Raw genomic sequence first — 16193 nt, 5'->3', positions numbered from 1 at the left:
TGTACACTACAGACAGTAGCTTCAACCTATCATGACAGAGAAAAGGGTGGACAGTCACAGTATCTTAAGGGCATGCCATATAGTTTTATTTTCCTAAATGTGTCTGTTGAACCAAGTCTTCGGTATTGGGTAATAGACAGACAATGTGATAAGCTAGGTATATGTGGCTGAGAATGGTGGAGTTATTTTGCATAATTGTCCAACACCAGCCATTTAGGGGAGTGAGAGCCCACACTCAGTGGAGCGAGAGAAAAGCTGCTTAGAATATGTCATGGGATTCCAGCTAAGCTAGCCTATTAAATTAACACCTGTTTGGAATGGGGATCAGTTTCCTCTTGAACTGCATTGTCTTACGTCAGATGGCCTCTCTCAACCAAACTGTTCAGTTTGTCATACATTTGTGTAACAGATAGACATCTCTGTAGTGGTTATTCTGTGACGTGTACATCCCTGGCTAGCGTGATATTGCATCATAACATTGCTGGTGCAGCACATGGGGATGTGTGAAACTTCCTCCTCAGCCTAAAGTGTTAGCTAGCTTTTGAGGTGACGTGATCGGGTAAGACGCTTGAGGAGGGCGGTCACGTGTGTTTGTGAGGCAGAGGTTCTGAGTTTGCGGCAGGTATGGGCCGAATCGGGAGGAACTGGTACTCGCTAAGCAAGCAGCGTGACGTCTTTTACACTGGCATAACATTCAAGTTCAGAATGTGTCGCCATTACATTCGTCTATAAAACTGATCCAGTGTACACCTCACTTGAGGAAGTCCGCTGTTATTCCATTATTTTCTGTTGTATTTTATTCTATTACATTCTATTCTAAGCCAAACAGATTTGTCACATCCGCCACCCCCAAATTTGTAACATTCTAACATTCTCGACACCTTTCCTGTTATGTGGAAGTGATCTGTTGACAGGTTGGCTGTCGGAGTCGGGTGTGAATACATTCCCAAAATGGATGTATGTCATTTGCATTCTTGCTGTGATTGCGTCACTAGGCATGCTGACAGTGACATTTGCATTTGTCAGTGCTGTTAAGTTTAGAGAGGATGATTATTCAATAGAAGTCTATGAGGATGTTTGCCATTGGATTTGGTATCGTAATGTATAGGACTAATGTATAGGAAGTGTTGGCTTGGTGTTCTGTATAATATATGACACTGTAACAATCCTGTGTCTCTTGAGCTAAAGTTGTACCTGTGACCAAACTCAAATGAGCGACTTGTATAAGCTTTGCTGCGTGTTAGTCATTTCAATGTGCCGACGCAATCTCTTAAGCTTTCTCTGTCTGTCTCCCCCTCTCTCTTCTATCACCGTCTGTCTCCCCCCCTCTCTTTTCTTAAATGTGGGTGTTCTGTGTCACTGTGTGTGTGTTGTCTCCTTCTATGTGTGTGTGTGTGTGTGTGTGTGTGTGTGTGTGTGCATTCTGCTCCCAGCCCCCCTGCGGAAAGCAAAATTTGTGGAGAGCCCTCGCATTCCACAATCAGAGCTTGGCTCCCCTACACACACCTCCTGCACTGCCAAGAACCACGACCTGGATACATACTGCCCCGGTAAGTCTGCTATGCTTCTCAAGTCCCCACAGCTATGGCCTTGTTTGTTTTTCAATGTTTTAACTTTGGTATGTTTTATAGTACTGTCTGTCCATCTCTGTGTGTGTGTCTGTCCGTCAGTCCGTCTATCTGCATGTGAGTGAGTGCAGATTGAATGTGTGTGTCAGAGCTAAGCAGTGTTCGTTTCTGTCTTTCACTGCGTATTTTACAGGAACTGCACATCGCTGAGGTCATTAGTTTAATTGTTTTCTTGACGCTCCCCCGTTCAGCCTTTCTAGTTCGCTGTCACTATCTAATCCTCTCCCTCACTTCCTCTCTCTTTACCTCTCTACCTACGTCTACCACTCCCCCTCGCTCCCTCTCTCTTTACCTCTCTCTCTACGTCTACCACTCCCCCTCACTCCCTCTCTCTTTACCTCTCTACCTCTCTCTCTACGTCTACCACCCCCTCGCTCCCTCTCTCTTTACCTCTCTCTCTACGTCTACCGCTCCCTCTCTCTTTACCTCTCTACCTTTCTCTCTACGTCTACCACTCCCCCTCGCTCCCTCTCTCTTTACCTCTCTACCTCTCTCTCTACGTCTACCACTCCCCCTCGCTCCCTCTCTCTTTACCTCTCTCTCTACGTCTACCACTCCCCCTCGCTCCCTCTCTCTTTACCTCTCTACCTTTCTCTCTACGTCTACCACTCCCCCTCGCTCCCTCTCTCTTTACCTCTCTACCTCTCTCTCTACGTCTACCACCCCCTCGCTCCCTCTCTCTTTACCTCTCTCTCTACGTCTACCACTCCCCCTCGCTCCCTCTCTCTTTACCTCTCTACCTTTCTCTCTACGTCTACCACCCCCTCGCTCCCTCTCTCTTTACCTCTCTCTCTACGTCTACCACTCCCCCTCGCTCCCTCTCTCTTTACCTCTCTACCTCTCTCTCTACGTCTACCACTCCCCCTCGCTCCCTCTCTCTTTACCTCTCTACCTTTCTCTCTACGTCTACCACCCCCTCGCTCCCTCTCTCTTTACCTCTATACCTCTCTCTCTACGTCTACCACTCCCCCTCGCTCCCTCTCTCTTTACCTCTTTACCTCTCTCTCTACGTCTACCACCCCCTCGCTCCCTCTCTCTTTACCTCTCTACCTTTCTCTCTACGTCTACCACCCCCCCTCGCTCCCTCTCTCTTTACCTCTCTACCTTTCTCTCTACGTCTACCACTCCCCCTCGCTCCCTCTCTCTTTACCTCTCTACCTCTCTCTCTACGTCTACCACTCCCCCTCGCTCCCTCTCTCTTTACCTCTCTACCTCTCTCTCTACGTCTACCACTCCCCCTCGCTCCCTCTCTCTTTACCTCTCTACCTCTCTCTCTACGTCTACCACTCCCCCTCGCTCCCTCTCTCTTTACCTCTCTACCTCTCTCTCTACGTCTACCACTCCCCCTCGCTCCCTCTCTCTTTACCTCTCTACCTCTCTCTCTACGTCTACCACTCCCCCTCGCTCCCTCTCTCTACCTCTCTCCCTCGCTCGCTCCCTCACTCCTCTCCCACACCTCGTCTTTGGTTTCTGTTTAGATCACAGCGGACCTTTCATCTGTAGCCCTGCAGAGAGTCCAGTTCCCTCTCTCCATCCCTCCCCAATCCATCCCTCCATCCCCCTCTTTCCCACCACGGGAGGAAAACATCACCTTAGGTCAATCAAGGATAGAACAAATCAATTCAAATGTCTTTTTTTCTGTATCGATTTTTTTCATATTTCCTGCAATCTGGTCTCTAAGTGCAGTCATTGAGAATAGCGCCATATAGCTTGGTAATATCTCCTGACATTTGTGTTGGGATACAATCTGCCTATATGGATTTGACTCAGATGAATACTAATCAATGGATGGAGATGTGAAGAAAAGTTCGATAGTCGTCTCAATATGACAGACAGAGCACTTCACACCGTCTCCACCTGCCAGTATCTCCAAAACCTTTGCTCTATGCGTGTGTTAAGTATATTCTGATATCTGCACTCTAATGTAGTGAAGAGCTTGATGTTGCGTTGAATCTGCGACATAATCTGTATCAACAAGAAAAGACTGTCTGGTAGTAGTCAGTTAAATGTGATGAAGGCATGCTGTTAGTACTGTGTGAGAGTAGTATGGATTGATTTGAACAGGAATTCTGCTCAGTAGGGAAAAGCAAAGAAAAGATGAGCTTTGGCCTCCCACATGGAACGAATGGCAGACGCGTTAGCTTTTATCAAGAGGTCTTAAGGAACGTGTAACAGCCTGATTATGAGTTTAACATCTGATCCTAGGACAGAATACCAGACCATAGTTTCTGCCTGTGTGTGTGTGTGTGTGTGTGTGTGTGTGTGGGGACGACCAATCGGCATAGCATAGCCTCCACTGTTATTTTACTGTTCAGTGTACAACCCATTCTACTGTACCATTTACATTTACGTCATTTAGCAGACGCTCTTATCCAGAGCGACTTACAAATTGGTGCATTCACCTTATGATATCCAGTGGAACAACCACTTTACAATAGTACATCTATATCTTTATTGGGGGGGGGGGGGGGTTAGAAGGATTACTTTATCCTATCCCAGGTATTCCTTAAAGAGGTGGGGTTTCAGGTGTCTACGGAAGGTGGTGATTGACTCCGCTGTCCTGGCGTCGTGAGGGAGCTTGTTCCACCATTGGGGTGCCAGAGCAGCGAACAGTTTTGACTGGGCTGAGCGGGAACTGTGCTTCCGCAGAGGTAGGGGGGCCAGCAGGCCAGAGGTGAACAAGTCCTCTTTGATGGCAGTAGCCATAGAGATCCGATTAAATGATTCAAATTCCTAATTCTATGGTAGTAGCCATGTAATAGTATTCCAGCGGCCCTCCTCTGCTGTGGCAACTGGTGGTATGTGTAGATGTGTGGGGGAATGTGGGGGCTTACTTGGCTTAACCCTCCTGTCTCACCTCACCTGTAACCCCTGATCTGCTGTGGTATGGGGGGTACGGGGCTGGGCCTCCCATGCCTGCTCCAACATGGACAGCTGATCTCTCCTCCTTCGGCACTAGGCAGGCAGATCCAAAAATCAAGTCAAATTGTATTAGTCACATGCTTGGTAAACAACAGGTGTAGACTAACAGTGAAATGCTTACTTACGGGTCCTTCCCAACAATGCAGAGAGAGGAAAAAGAGAAATAATAACACATGGAATCAATACACAATGAGTAGTGATAACTTGGCTATATTCATGGGCTGAAGTCAATTCCATTTAAATTCCAGTCAATTCAGAAAGTAAACCAAATTCCAATGACACATTTTCGTAATTGACAAGCATTGAGGATAATTGCCATTGGAATTTCAGTGTACTTCCTGAATTGACCCTGACCAGTACCGAGTTGATGTGCAGGGGTATGAGGTAATTTAGGTAGACATATACAGTGTATTCGGAAAGTATTCAGACCCCTTGACTTTTTCCACATTTTGTTACATTACAGCCTTATTCTAAAATTGATTAAATAGTTTTTTTCCCCTCATCAGTCTACACAAAATACCCCCTTATGACAAAGCAAAAACAGGTTTTTAGACATTAAAATACTGAAATATCACTTTTACTTAAGTATTCAGACACTTTACTCAGTACTTTGTTGAAGCACCATTGGCAGCGATTACAGCCTCGAGGCTTCTTGGGTATGACGCTACAAGCTTGGCACACCTGTATTTGGGGAGTTTCTCCCATTCTCCTCTGCAGATTGTCTCCTCTGTCAGGTTGGATGGGGAGCATCGCTGCACAGCTATTTTCAGGTCTCACCAGAGATGTTAGATCGGATTCAAGTCCGGGCTCTGGCTGGGCCACTCAAGGACATTCAGAGACTTGTCTCGAAGCCACTCCTGCATTGTCTTGGCTGTGTGCTTAGGATCGTTATCCTGTTGGAAGGTGAACCTTCGCACCAGTCTGAGGTACTGAGTGCTCTGGAGCAGGTTTTCATCAAGGATCTCTCTGTACTTTGCTCTGTTCATCTTTCCCTCGATCCTGACTAGTTTCCCAGTCCCTGCCACTGAAAAACATCCCCACAGCATGATGCTGCCACCACCATGCTTCACCGTAGGGATGGTTCCAGGTTTCCTCCAGGCGTGATGCTTGGCATTCTGGCCAAAGAGTTGTTGTTCTTTCTCATGGTCTGAGAGTCCTTTAGGTGCCTTTTGACAAACTCCAAGCGGGTTATCATGTGCCTTTTACTGAGGAGGGGCTTCACTCTGGCCACTCTACCAAGGCCCTTCTCTCCCGATTGTTCAGTTTGGCCAGGCGTCCAGCTCTAGGAAGAGTCTTGGCGGCTCCGAAGTTCTTCAATTTAAGAATGATGGAGGCCACTGTTCTTGGCGACCTTCAATGATGCAGACATTTTTTAGTACCATCTCAAGGATGATCAATGGAAACAGGATGCACCTGAGCTCAATTTCGAGTCTCATGGCAAAGGGTAAATAAGGTATTTACGTTTTTTTAAAATATACATTTGCGAACATTTCTAAAAACCTATTTTCGCTTTGTCATAATGGGTTATCGTGTGTAGGTTAATGAGGGACATTTTCAATGTAATCATTTTTAGAATAAGGCTGTAAAGGAACAAAATGTGGAAAAAGTAAAGGGGTCTGAATACTTTCCGAATGCGCTGTAGGTAGTAGGGGTAAAGTGACTGGACAACAGGATATATAATAGACAGTAGCAGCTTATGTGATGAGTCAAAAGAGTTATTGCAAAAGGGGGTATATGCAGATAGTCTGAGTAGTTATTGGGTTAACTATATAGCAGTCTTATGGCTTGGGGGTAGAAGCTGTTCAGGGTCCTGTTGGTTCCAGACTTGTTGCACTGGTACTGTAGTGGAGAGAACAGTATATATCTTGGGTGGATGGAGTCTTTTGACAAATTTTAGGGCCTTCCTCTGACACTGAGGTCCTGTATAGAGGTCCTGGATGGCATGGAGCTCGGCCCCAGTGATGTACTGGGCCGTACAGACTACCCTCTGTAGCGCCGTGCAGTCAGATGCCAAGCAGTTGCCATACCAAGCAGTGATGCAGCAAGTCAAGATGCTCTCAGTGGTGCAGCTTTTTGAGGATCTGAGGGCCCATGCCAAACCTTTTAAGCCTCCTGGGGGGGAATAGACATTGTCGTGCTTTCTTCACGACTGTGTTGGTGTGTGTGGACCACGTTAATTCCGTGGACGGCCGGGGGAGAAACCGATGCGTCTGGCCGTTTGCACAGGAACACATTGCTCCTCACTGTCCGCCACGCCGCCAGATAGTTGCCGTGGCAACCCTCTGTCTCTCCCCAGGAATCTGAGTGAAGGGGACTAAGAGAGGGAGAGGGGGCAAACACACAAGCGCTTGCTATATATTCAATTTCTGTAGGAGGAGTGTAGACTGATTGATGTCTTACAGACAAGGAGGAATGCTTGGAGCTCCACTGAGGGCTAAGGGCATGTTTGTAAGGACCACTTTACTGTGTCTGAGTTCTGAGGGTCATATAATGTGTAGTGTGATTACTGCAGTCGCCTGTGAGTGCATTGTTGTTTATGTAGAATGCATGAATTACATAGTAAACACCATCCCAATGGCACCCTTTCACCTTGGTCTAATGGTCTAAACCTCTAAGGTCTGTTTACCTGTCGGTCTGGTCTGACCAGTCAGTCAGAGAGAGGGGAGGGGAGGGATGGTAGGGAGAGAGGGTCGGAGACCTGGGTTGTATTCATTAGTGCAATTATTTAGTAATGAAAACAAGTTTTTCTTATTGGACAAGTTGAGGTAGGTCCCTCCCTGTTTCAGCCCGTTTGCTTCCGTTTGGTTCCTTTTGAATACACCCAAAGAAAGCAGCTGTTCTAATCTACAGTGTCTCACCACTGTTTAGTTGAACACCATCATCTTCTGTCAGCTGTCTTTCTTTGACGTTCCCATGACCACATCAAACAGCCATACACCACACACAGCAGAGAGAAACCAGCTCTTCAGCTGAGATCAACACGTTACCCAGCAACACCCCACCCATAACAAAGTAGTCCACCAGTTGCAGTATCAGGTATTAGTTTAACAACAACATCCTGGTATTGTGCCCTCATGACCAGACCAGAGCAGGATCTCAAGAAATATAAACAGTAATGAGGACTGTGAAACCTCCAGCATTGCTAGAAGTGTAATATATGATATTACTGTAGTTTCAGAGGATATTCAGTCCCTCTCCAATATAGGTGTGTACATGCCAGTAGACAGTGTGAGTAGAGTGATTCACATCTACTATTTCTCTCTTGCTCTCCCTCTATCTATCTATCTCTATCGCTCTCTCTCTCTCTCTCTCTCTCTCCCCCTCTATTGCTCTCTCTCTTACAAACACACACACAGACACGTACACATACACACACCCTGCCCTCACACAGGTGAGGGGCGTATTCACTTACCTCATCCAAACACAACGCTGACTGTGTGGGATGGGAACAGTTGTGTGTGTGGAGGAATCTTTACAGGCATGTCATGTCATGGCTAGAAGGGGTTGGCTGTCTCAACGCCAGTGTGTCCAGTTCAGTCTCAATCTCAGGAGAATTTACCTCTGATGCACAGTTCTTCTCTCAGGGGTGGTTCAGGTAGAGACTGTTTCTTTTTTCTACTCTACTAGGTTTCTACTCTACTCTACTATATGCCTTCTCGCGTTTGTATTCTCTTTGTGATTTTGTGATTTGTACTGAACATTTTTCAGCAGGAGAATATGTAGGTAACATGTTCAGGTGTTGCACATTTTTCTGAGTTGGGGCTTGAACAGGTTAGGAACATTTATCCTGCAGTTTGTTCCTCCGCTTTGATGTGAATCTTTTAATTTTCATGTGCTAGACTGCGCCTTCTATAGTCTATCCAAGGTGTGGTTGCCTTCCAGGTCAAGAGACTCTGTTTTACTTGTTTTACACTCACTCACAAACACACTTCTTTCTCCACTCCTTCTCTCTGTCTTTCTCTCTCTTCCTCTTCCACTGCCCCCTCTCTCTCTCTCTTTGTCACTTTCCCCCAACTCTCTCGCCTCTCTCTCTGTAGGGGAGTCAAGCGGGGAGCTGGGGCCCCCTCCGTCGGTGGATGAGGCAGCCAACACATTGATGACGCGCCTGGGCTTCTTGTTGGGAGACGAAACTAGTGAGGGGCCAGACGGAGAACATTACAGCATGGACGAACCAGACGACAGACAGGTGTGTGTTTGGCCATCCCACAATGCTAACCCCTCCTCTCTCTACTGCTTCCGCTCTGAGAGGAAAACCTCTCTCCCTATTTATGATATCTTGAGATTCCATTTGGTGTTCCTCTATCTCTGATTCAATTTGAGAAACACACATACCTGGGATGTGATAACTTCCCTTCTATCTGACAGTTTGATGACCTCCTTGTCAAATCAAGTCAAATTGTATTGGTCACATACACATGGTTAGCAGTTGTTATTGCGAGTGTAGTGAAATGCTTGTGCTTCTACTTCCAACAGTGGAGCAATAGTGGAGTGGAGACCTTGGCATTTTTCCTATTTTGTTGCCTTACAACCTGGAATTAAAATGTATTTGGGGGGGTTGTATCATTTCATTTACACAACATGCCCACCACTGTGAGGAAGCAAAATATTTTTTATTGTGAAACAAACAAGAAATAAGACAAAAAAATGAAAACTTGAGCCCCCCCCCCAGTCAATACTTTGTAGAGCCATGTTTTCAGAAATTATAGCTGCGAGTCTTTTGGGGTATGTCTCTATAAGCTTGGCACATCTAGCCACTGGGATTTTTGCCCATTCTTCAAGGCAAAACTGCTCCAGCTCCTTCAAGTTGGATGAGTTCCTCTGGTGTACAGCAATCTTTAAGTCATACCACAGATTCTCAATTGGCTTTGACTAGGCCATTCCAAGTCATTTAAATGTTTCCCATTAAACAACTCGAGTGTTGCTTTAGCAGTAGCGCTTAGGGTCATTGTCCTGCTGGAAGGTGAACCTCCGTCCCAGTCTCAAATCTCTTGAAGACTGAAACAGGTTTCCCTCAAGAATTTTTCTGTATTTAGTGCCATTCATCATTCCTTCAATTCTGACCAGTTTCCCAGTCTCTGCCGATGAACACCATCCCCACAGCATGATGCTGTCACCACCATGCTTCTCTGTGGGGATGGTATTCTCGGGGTGATGAGAGGTGTTGGTTTTGCTCCAGACATAGTGTTTTCCTTAATGGCCAAAAAGCTACATTTTAGTCTCATCTGACCAGAGTACCTTCTTCCATATGTTTTGGGAGTCTCCCACATGCCTTTTGGCGAACAACAAACGTGTTTGATAATTTTATTCTTTAAGCAATGTCTTTTTTCTGGACACTCTTCCGTAAAGACCAGCTCTGTGGAGTGTACAGCTTAAAGTGGTCCTATGGACAGATACTCCAATCTCTGCTGTGGAGCTTTGCAGCTCCTTCAGGGTTATCTTTGGTCTCTTTGTTGCCTCTCTGATTAATGCCCTCCTTGCCTGGTCTGTGAGTTTTGGTGGGCGGCCCTCTCTTGGCTGGTTTGTTGTGGTGCCATATTCTTCCATTTTTTAATAATGGATTTAATGGTGCTCCATGGGATGTTCAAAGTTTCAGATATTTTTTTATAACCCAACCTTGATCTGTACATCTCCACAACTTTGTCCCTGAGCTGTTTGGTGGTGCCCCTTGCTTAGTGGTGTTGCAGGCTGGGGCCTTTCAGAACAGGTGTATATATACTGAGATCATGTGACAGTTCATGTGACACTTAGATTGCACACAGGTGGACTTTATTTAACAAAGTATGTGACTTCTGGAGGTAATTGGTTGCACCAGATCTTATTTAGGGGCTTCATACCAAAGGGGGTGAATACATATACACGCACCACTTTTCCATTTTTATTTTGTAGAAATTTTTGAAACATGTTATTTTTTTCATTTCACTAAACCAATTTGGACTATTTTGTGTATGTCCATTACATGAAATCCAAATAAAAATCAATTTAAATTACAGGTTGTAATGAAAAAAAATTGGAAAAATGCCAAGGGGGATGAATACTTTTGCAAGGCACTGTAATAAGTATTCTAACTATTCCACAACAACTACCTAATACACACAAATCTAAGTAAAGGAATGGAATAAGAATACATACATATAAATACAGTGGGCTCCAAAATTACTGGCACCCCTGACTGGCAATGCACAAACAATACTTTAAAAAATAGAAACAATATAATTATAGAGATAAACTCAAAATACGAACATGTGAGAAATACTGTACTTTATTAATGTTTCAATGGAACCCACCAAAATCATAAAATTATTTAATACAAAATACATTTGACCAAAATCAAGGTTTCATAATTATTGGCACTCCTCATTTAGTACTGCAACCACCTCTGGCAGGGATAACAGCATGGTCTTTTCCTGTAATGTTTGACAAGGTTAAGGAACACATTTGGAGGGATTTTGGACCATTCCTCTATGCAGATCCTTTCAAGATCCTTCACATTCTTGGGTTTGCGCTTATCAACTGCCCTCTTCAACTCAGCCCACAGGATTTCAATTGGATGGAGGTCCGGCGACTGACATGGCCATGGCAGAACATTGATTTTGTTGTCACGGAACCATTTCTGTGTGGATCTTGAGGTATATTTTGGGTCATTGTCTTGTTGGAAAGTCCACATACGGCCAGGTCCCAGCCTTCTAGCAGAGGCAACCAGATTGTCAGTCAAAATTACGTGATACTTGGTGGAATTCATTATGCCATCAATCTTAACCAGTAACCCTGGATGTCTGGAATTAAAACAGAACCAAAACATCACTGACCCACCAACATATTTCACCATGGGTATGAGGTGCCTCTCCTTGTATGCATCTCTGTTTCGACGCCAAACATGCCGATGCTGTATCTGACCAAAACGTTCAATTTTGGTCTCATCTGACCAGAGCACCTTCTTCCAGTCATAATTTAAATGACGTTTGGCAAACTCCAAGTGTTTGCATCTGTGTCTTGGGGTCAGAAAGGGCTTTCTTCTGGCAACTCTTCCAAAGAGCCTGTGGTTGTGGAGGTGGCGTCTGATGGTGCTTTTTTAAACCTGGTGACCCCAAGACGCCACCAAGGCCTGCAAATCTGTCACAGTGATTCTTGGGGATTTTGTTGCTTCTCTCACGATCCTCCTCCCTATCCTGGGGGGTAAAATGCATTTGCGTCCTCTACCCTTGAGGTTTTCAACTATTCTATATCTTTTGAATTTTTAAATAATTGCCCTGACAGTGCTCAGGGGTATATTCAATCGTTTGTGGATCTTCTTGTAGCCATTACCAGATTTATGAAGGTCTACGACCATCTGTCTCTTTTGAACTGCCAGTTCTTTTCTTTTCTTCATGGTGTTGGATGACAAAGGGATATTGATGCATGTTACCTCATTTTGATACCCTAGTGAAACAGGAAGTGATGTAATGGCTCAATATACACTGCTCAAAAAAATAAAGGGAACACTTAAACAACACAATGTAACTCCAAGTCAATCACACTTCTGTGAAATCAAACTGTCCACTTAGGAAGCAACACTGATTGACAATAAATTTCACATGCTCTTGTGCAAATGGAATAGACAACAGGTGTAAATTATAGGCAATTAGCAAGAAACCCCCAATAAAGGACTGGTTCTGCAGGTGGTGACCACAGACCACTTCTCAGTTCCTATGCTTCCTGGCTGATGTTTTGGTCACTTTTGAATGCTGGCAGTGCTTTCACTCTAGTGGTAGCATGAGACGGAGTCTACAACCCACACAAGTGGCTCAGGTAGTGCAGCTCATCCAGGATGGTACATCAATGCGAGCTGTGGCAAGAAGGTTTGCTGTGTCTGTCAGCGTAGTGTCCAGAGCATGGAGGCGCTACCAGGAGACAGGCCAGTACATCAGGAGACGAGGAGGCCGTAGGAGGGCAACAACCCAGCAGCAGGACCGCTACCTCCGCCTTTGTGCAAGGAGGAGCAGGAGGAGCACTGCCAGAGCCCTGCAAAATGACCTCCAGCAGGCCACAAATGTGCATGTGTCTGCTCAAACGGTCAGAAACAGACTCCATGAGGGTGGTATGAGGGCCCGACGTCCACAGGTGGGGGTTGTGCTTACAGCCCAACACCGTGCAGGACGTTTGGCATTTGCAAGAGAACACCAAGATTGGCAAATTCGCCACTGGCGCCCTGTGCTCTTCACAGATGAAAGCAGGTTCACACTGAGCACGTGTGACAGACGTGACAGAGTCTGGAGACGCCGTGGAGAATGTTCTGCTGCCTGCAACATCCTCCAGCATGACCGGTTTGGCGGTGGGTCAGTCATGGTGTGGGGTGGCATTTCTTTGGGGGGCCGCACAGCCCTCCATGTGCTCGCCAGAGGTAGCCTGACTGCCATTAGGTGCCGAGATGAGATCCTCAGACCCCTTGTGAGACCATATGCTGGTGCGGTTGGCCCTGGGTTCCTCCTAATGCAAGACAATGCTAGACCTCACGTGGCTGGAGTGTGTCAGCAGTTCCTTCAAGAGGAATCCATTGATGCTATGGAGTGGCCCGCCTGTTCCCCAGACCTGAATCCAATTGAGCACATCTGGGACATCATGTCTCGCTCCATCCACCAATGCCACGTTGCACCACAGACTGTCCAGGAGTTGGCGGATGCTTTAGTCCAGGTCTGGGAGGAGATCCCTCAGGAGACCATCCGCCACCTCATCAGGAGCATGCCCAGGCGTTGTAGGGAGGTCATACAGGCACGTGGAGGCCACACACACTACTGGGCCTCATTTTGACTTGTTTTAAGGACATTACATTGAAGTTGGATCAGCCTGTAGTGTGGTTTTCCACTTTAACTTTGAGTGTGACTCCAAATCCAGACCTCCATGGGTTGATAAATTGGATTTTCATTGATTATTTTTGTGTGATTTTGTTGTCAGCACATTCAATTATGTAAAGAAAAAAGTATTTAATAAGATTATTTCATTCATTCAGATCTAGGATGTGTTATTTTAGTGTTCCCTTAATTTTTTTGAGCAGTATAGTTCCTTAACACTTAGATAAACTTAAATAAGTGGAATTTAATTCCTGGTTTAGTTTTTGTAGATGTTATTTACAATAATATTTAAGGGTGCCATTAATTGTGAAACCTTGATTTGGAGGACATTGATTTTTAATTAAATCAATAAATGATTTTGGTGGATCCATTGAAACATTAATAAAGTACAGTATTTCTCACATGTTGGTATTTTGAGTTAATCTCAAATATATGTATATATATTTTTTGTTTTACCTTTATTTAACTAGGGAAATCAGTTAAGAGCAAATTCTTATTTTCAATGACAGCCCAGGAACAGTGGGTTAACTGCCTTGTTCAGGGGCAGAACAACAGATTTTTACCTTGTCAGCTCGGGGATTCGATCTAGCAACCTTCCGGTTACTAGTCCAACACTCTTACCATTAAGCTACCTGCCGTTTAAGTATTGTTTGTGCATTGCCAGTCAGGGGTGCCAGTAATTTTGGAGCCCACTGTATATGGATGAGCAATGACCGAGCAGCATAGGCAAGATGCAATAGATGGTATAAAATACAGTATATACATATGGGGTGAGTAATGCAAGATATTTAAACATTGTTAAAGTGGCATTATTGAAGTGACGGGGGATCCATTTATTAGTGGCCAATGATTTCAAGTCTGTATGTTGGCAGCAGTCTGACTGTGTTAATGATGGCTGTTTAACAGTCTGATGGCCTTGAGATTTTTTCAGTCTCTCGGTCCCAGCTTTGATGCACCTTGGTGCACCTGCTGTTTCGGTTAGTTATTATTGTTTTATTTCACTGTAGAGCCCCCAGTCCCACTCAATATGTCTTAGATAGCTCTTTTGTCCCACCCCCCACAACTGGTGCCTCCAGAGACACAACCTCTCTAATCATCACTCAGTGCCTAGGTTGACCTCCACTGTACTCACATCCCCTTGTCTGTACATTATGCCCTGAATCTATTCTACCACGCCCAGATATCTGCTTCTTTCTCTGTTCCCAACGCACAAGACGACCAGTTCTTATAGCCTTTAGCCGTACCCTTATCCTACTCCTCCTCTGTTCCTCTGGTGACGTAGAGGTTAATCCAGACCCTGCAGTGCCTAGCTCCACTCCCATTCCCCAGGTGCTCTCATTTGTTGACTTCTGTAACTGTAAAAGCCTTGGTTTCATGCATGTTCACATTAGAAGCCTCCTCCCTAAGTTTGTTTTCTTCAATGCTTTAGCACACTCCGCCAACCCTGATGTCCTAGCCGTGTCTGAATCCTGTCTTAGGAAGGCCACCAAAAATTCCGAAACTACAACATTTTCCGACAAGATAGAACTGCCAAAGGGGCGGAGTTGCAATCTACTGCAGACAGCCTGCAGAGTTCTGTCATACTATCCAGGTCTGTGCCCAAACAGTTCGAGCTTCTACTTTTAAAAATCCACCTTTCCAGAAATAAATCTCTCACCGTTGCCGCTTGTTATAGACCCCCCTCAGCCCCCAGCTGTGCCCTGAACACCATATTTGAATGAATTGCCCCCCATCCATCTTCAGAGTTCGTACTGTTAGGTGACCTAAACTGGGATATGCTTAACACCCCGGCCATCCTACAATCTAAGACAGATGCCCTCAATCTCACACAAATTATCAAGGAACTTACCATGTACAACCCTGAATCCGTAAACGTGGGTGGTTGTTGTCCTTAATGATCTTTCTGTCCTTCCTGTGACATCAGGTGCTGTAGGTGTGATGCGTTGTGCAGACCGCACCACCCTCTTGTTTACAGTCTGTTAATACACATATATAAGCCAGGACACAACACATCAAAGGAAACTCACTAAATTATTCTCCATCGAGGTATTTTACTTTTCCAGTTTTTCAGTTTCTCCACTGAGCATAAACTGTCTACCTCCCTAATAAGGTCATTATATAACAAAGTTCTTAAATTATTTATTTCTCTTGGTGTCTCAACTTCAGTCGTTGTTCATTAATATATTCTGCCACTTTGGTGTGCTGATATCCAGCAGGTTGACTAAGCCTAATATTTCTCTTACCACTGACTGAACCTGGGCTGCTAAGTGGCATTTGCTGCGGGGACTTGCGGAGCAAGTAGTGACTTGCGGAGCAAGAGCATTAGTGAGGTCGGGCACTGATGTTTGGCGATTAGGCCTGACTCGCAGTTGACCAAATCATCCCAAAGGGTGTTCGAAGGGGTTGAGGTGATGGCTCTGTGCAGGCCAGTCAAGTTCTTCCACACCGATCTCGACAAACTATTTCTGTGTAGACCTCGCTTTGTGCACGGGGGCACTGTCATGCTGAAACAGGAAAGGGCCTTCCCCAAACTGTTGCCACAAAGTTGGAAGCACAGATCGTCTAGAATGTCATTGGAACTAAGGGGCCTAGTCCAAACCATGAAAAACAGCCCCAGACCTTTATTCCTCCTCCACCAAACTTTACAGTTGGCACTATGCATTCGGGCAGGTAGCATTCTCCTGGCATCCGCCAAACCCAGATTCATCCATCGGACTGCCAGACGGTGAAGCTTGATTCACCACTCCCGAGAACATGTTTCCAATGCTACAGAGTCCAATGGCGGCGAGCTTTACACCACTCCAGCCAATGCTTGACA

General features: G+C 45.4%; 1 protein-coding gene across 9 annotated transcripts in view; it reads left to right on the top strand.

Annotated features, from left to right (window-relative positions):
• The window catches only part of tanc2b (tetratricopeptide repeat, ankyrin repeat and coiled-coil containing 2b), a 242648-nt gene that overhangs the window by 169394 nt on the left and 57061 nt on the right, over window positions 1-16193 (top strand). For 6 of the 9 annotated variants that reach the window (XM_029765077.1, XM_029765075.1, XM_029765076.1 and 3 more), the window contains 2 exons: window positions 1434-1550; window positions 8588-8736. In XM_029765077.1, coding sequence (XP_029620937.1) covers window positions 1434-1550; window positions 8588-8736 — 266 coding nt within the window. Of the gene's footprint in view, window positions 1-1433; window positions 1551-8021; window positions 8146-8587; window positions 8737-16193 lie in introns of those variants that run through there. The other 3 variants (XM_029765078.1, XM_029765082.1, XM_029765083.1) reach the window with 2 other exon arrangements.

The sequence above is a fragment of the Salmo trutta genome, chromosome 10 (assembly GCF_901001165.1).
Source record: "Salmo trutta chromosome 10, fSalTru1.1, whole genome shotgun sequence".
NCBI lineage: Eukaryota > Metazoa > Chordata > Actinopteri > Salmoniformes > Salmonidae > Salmo > Salmo trutta.
Note: the sequence above shows the minus strand (reverse complement) of the source record. Positions and strands in the feature narration are given on the sequence as shown.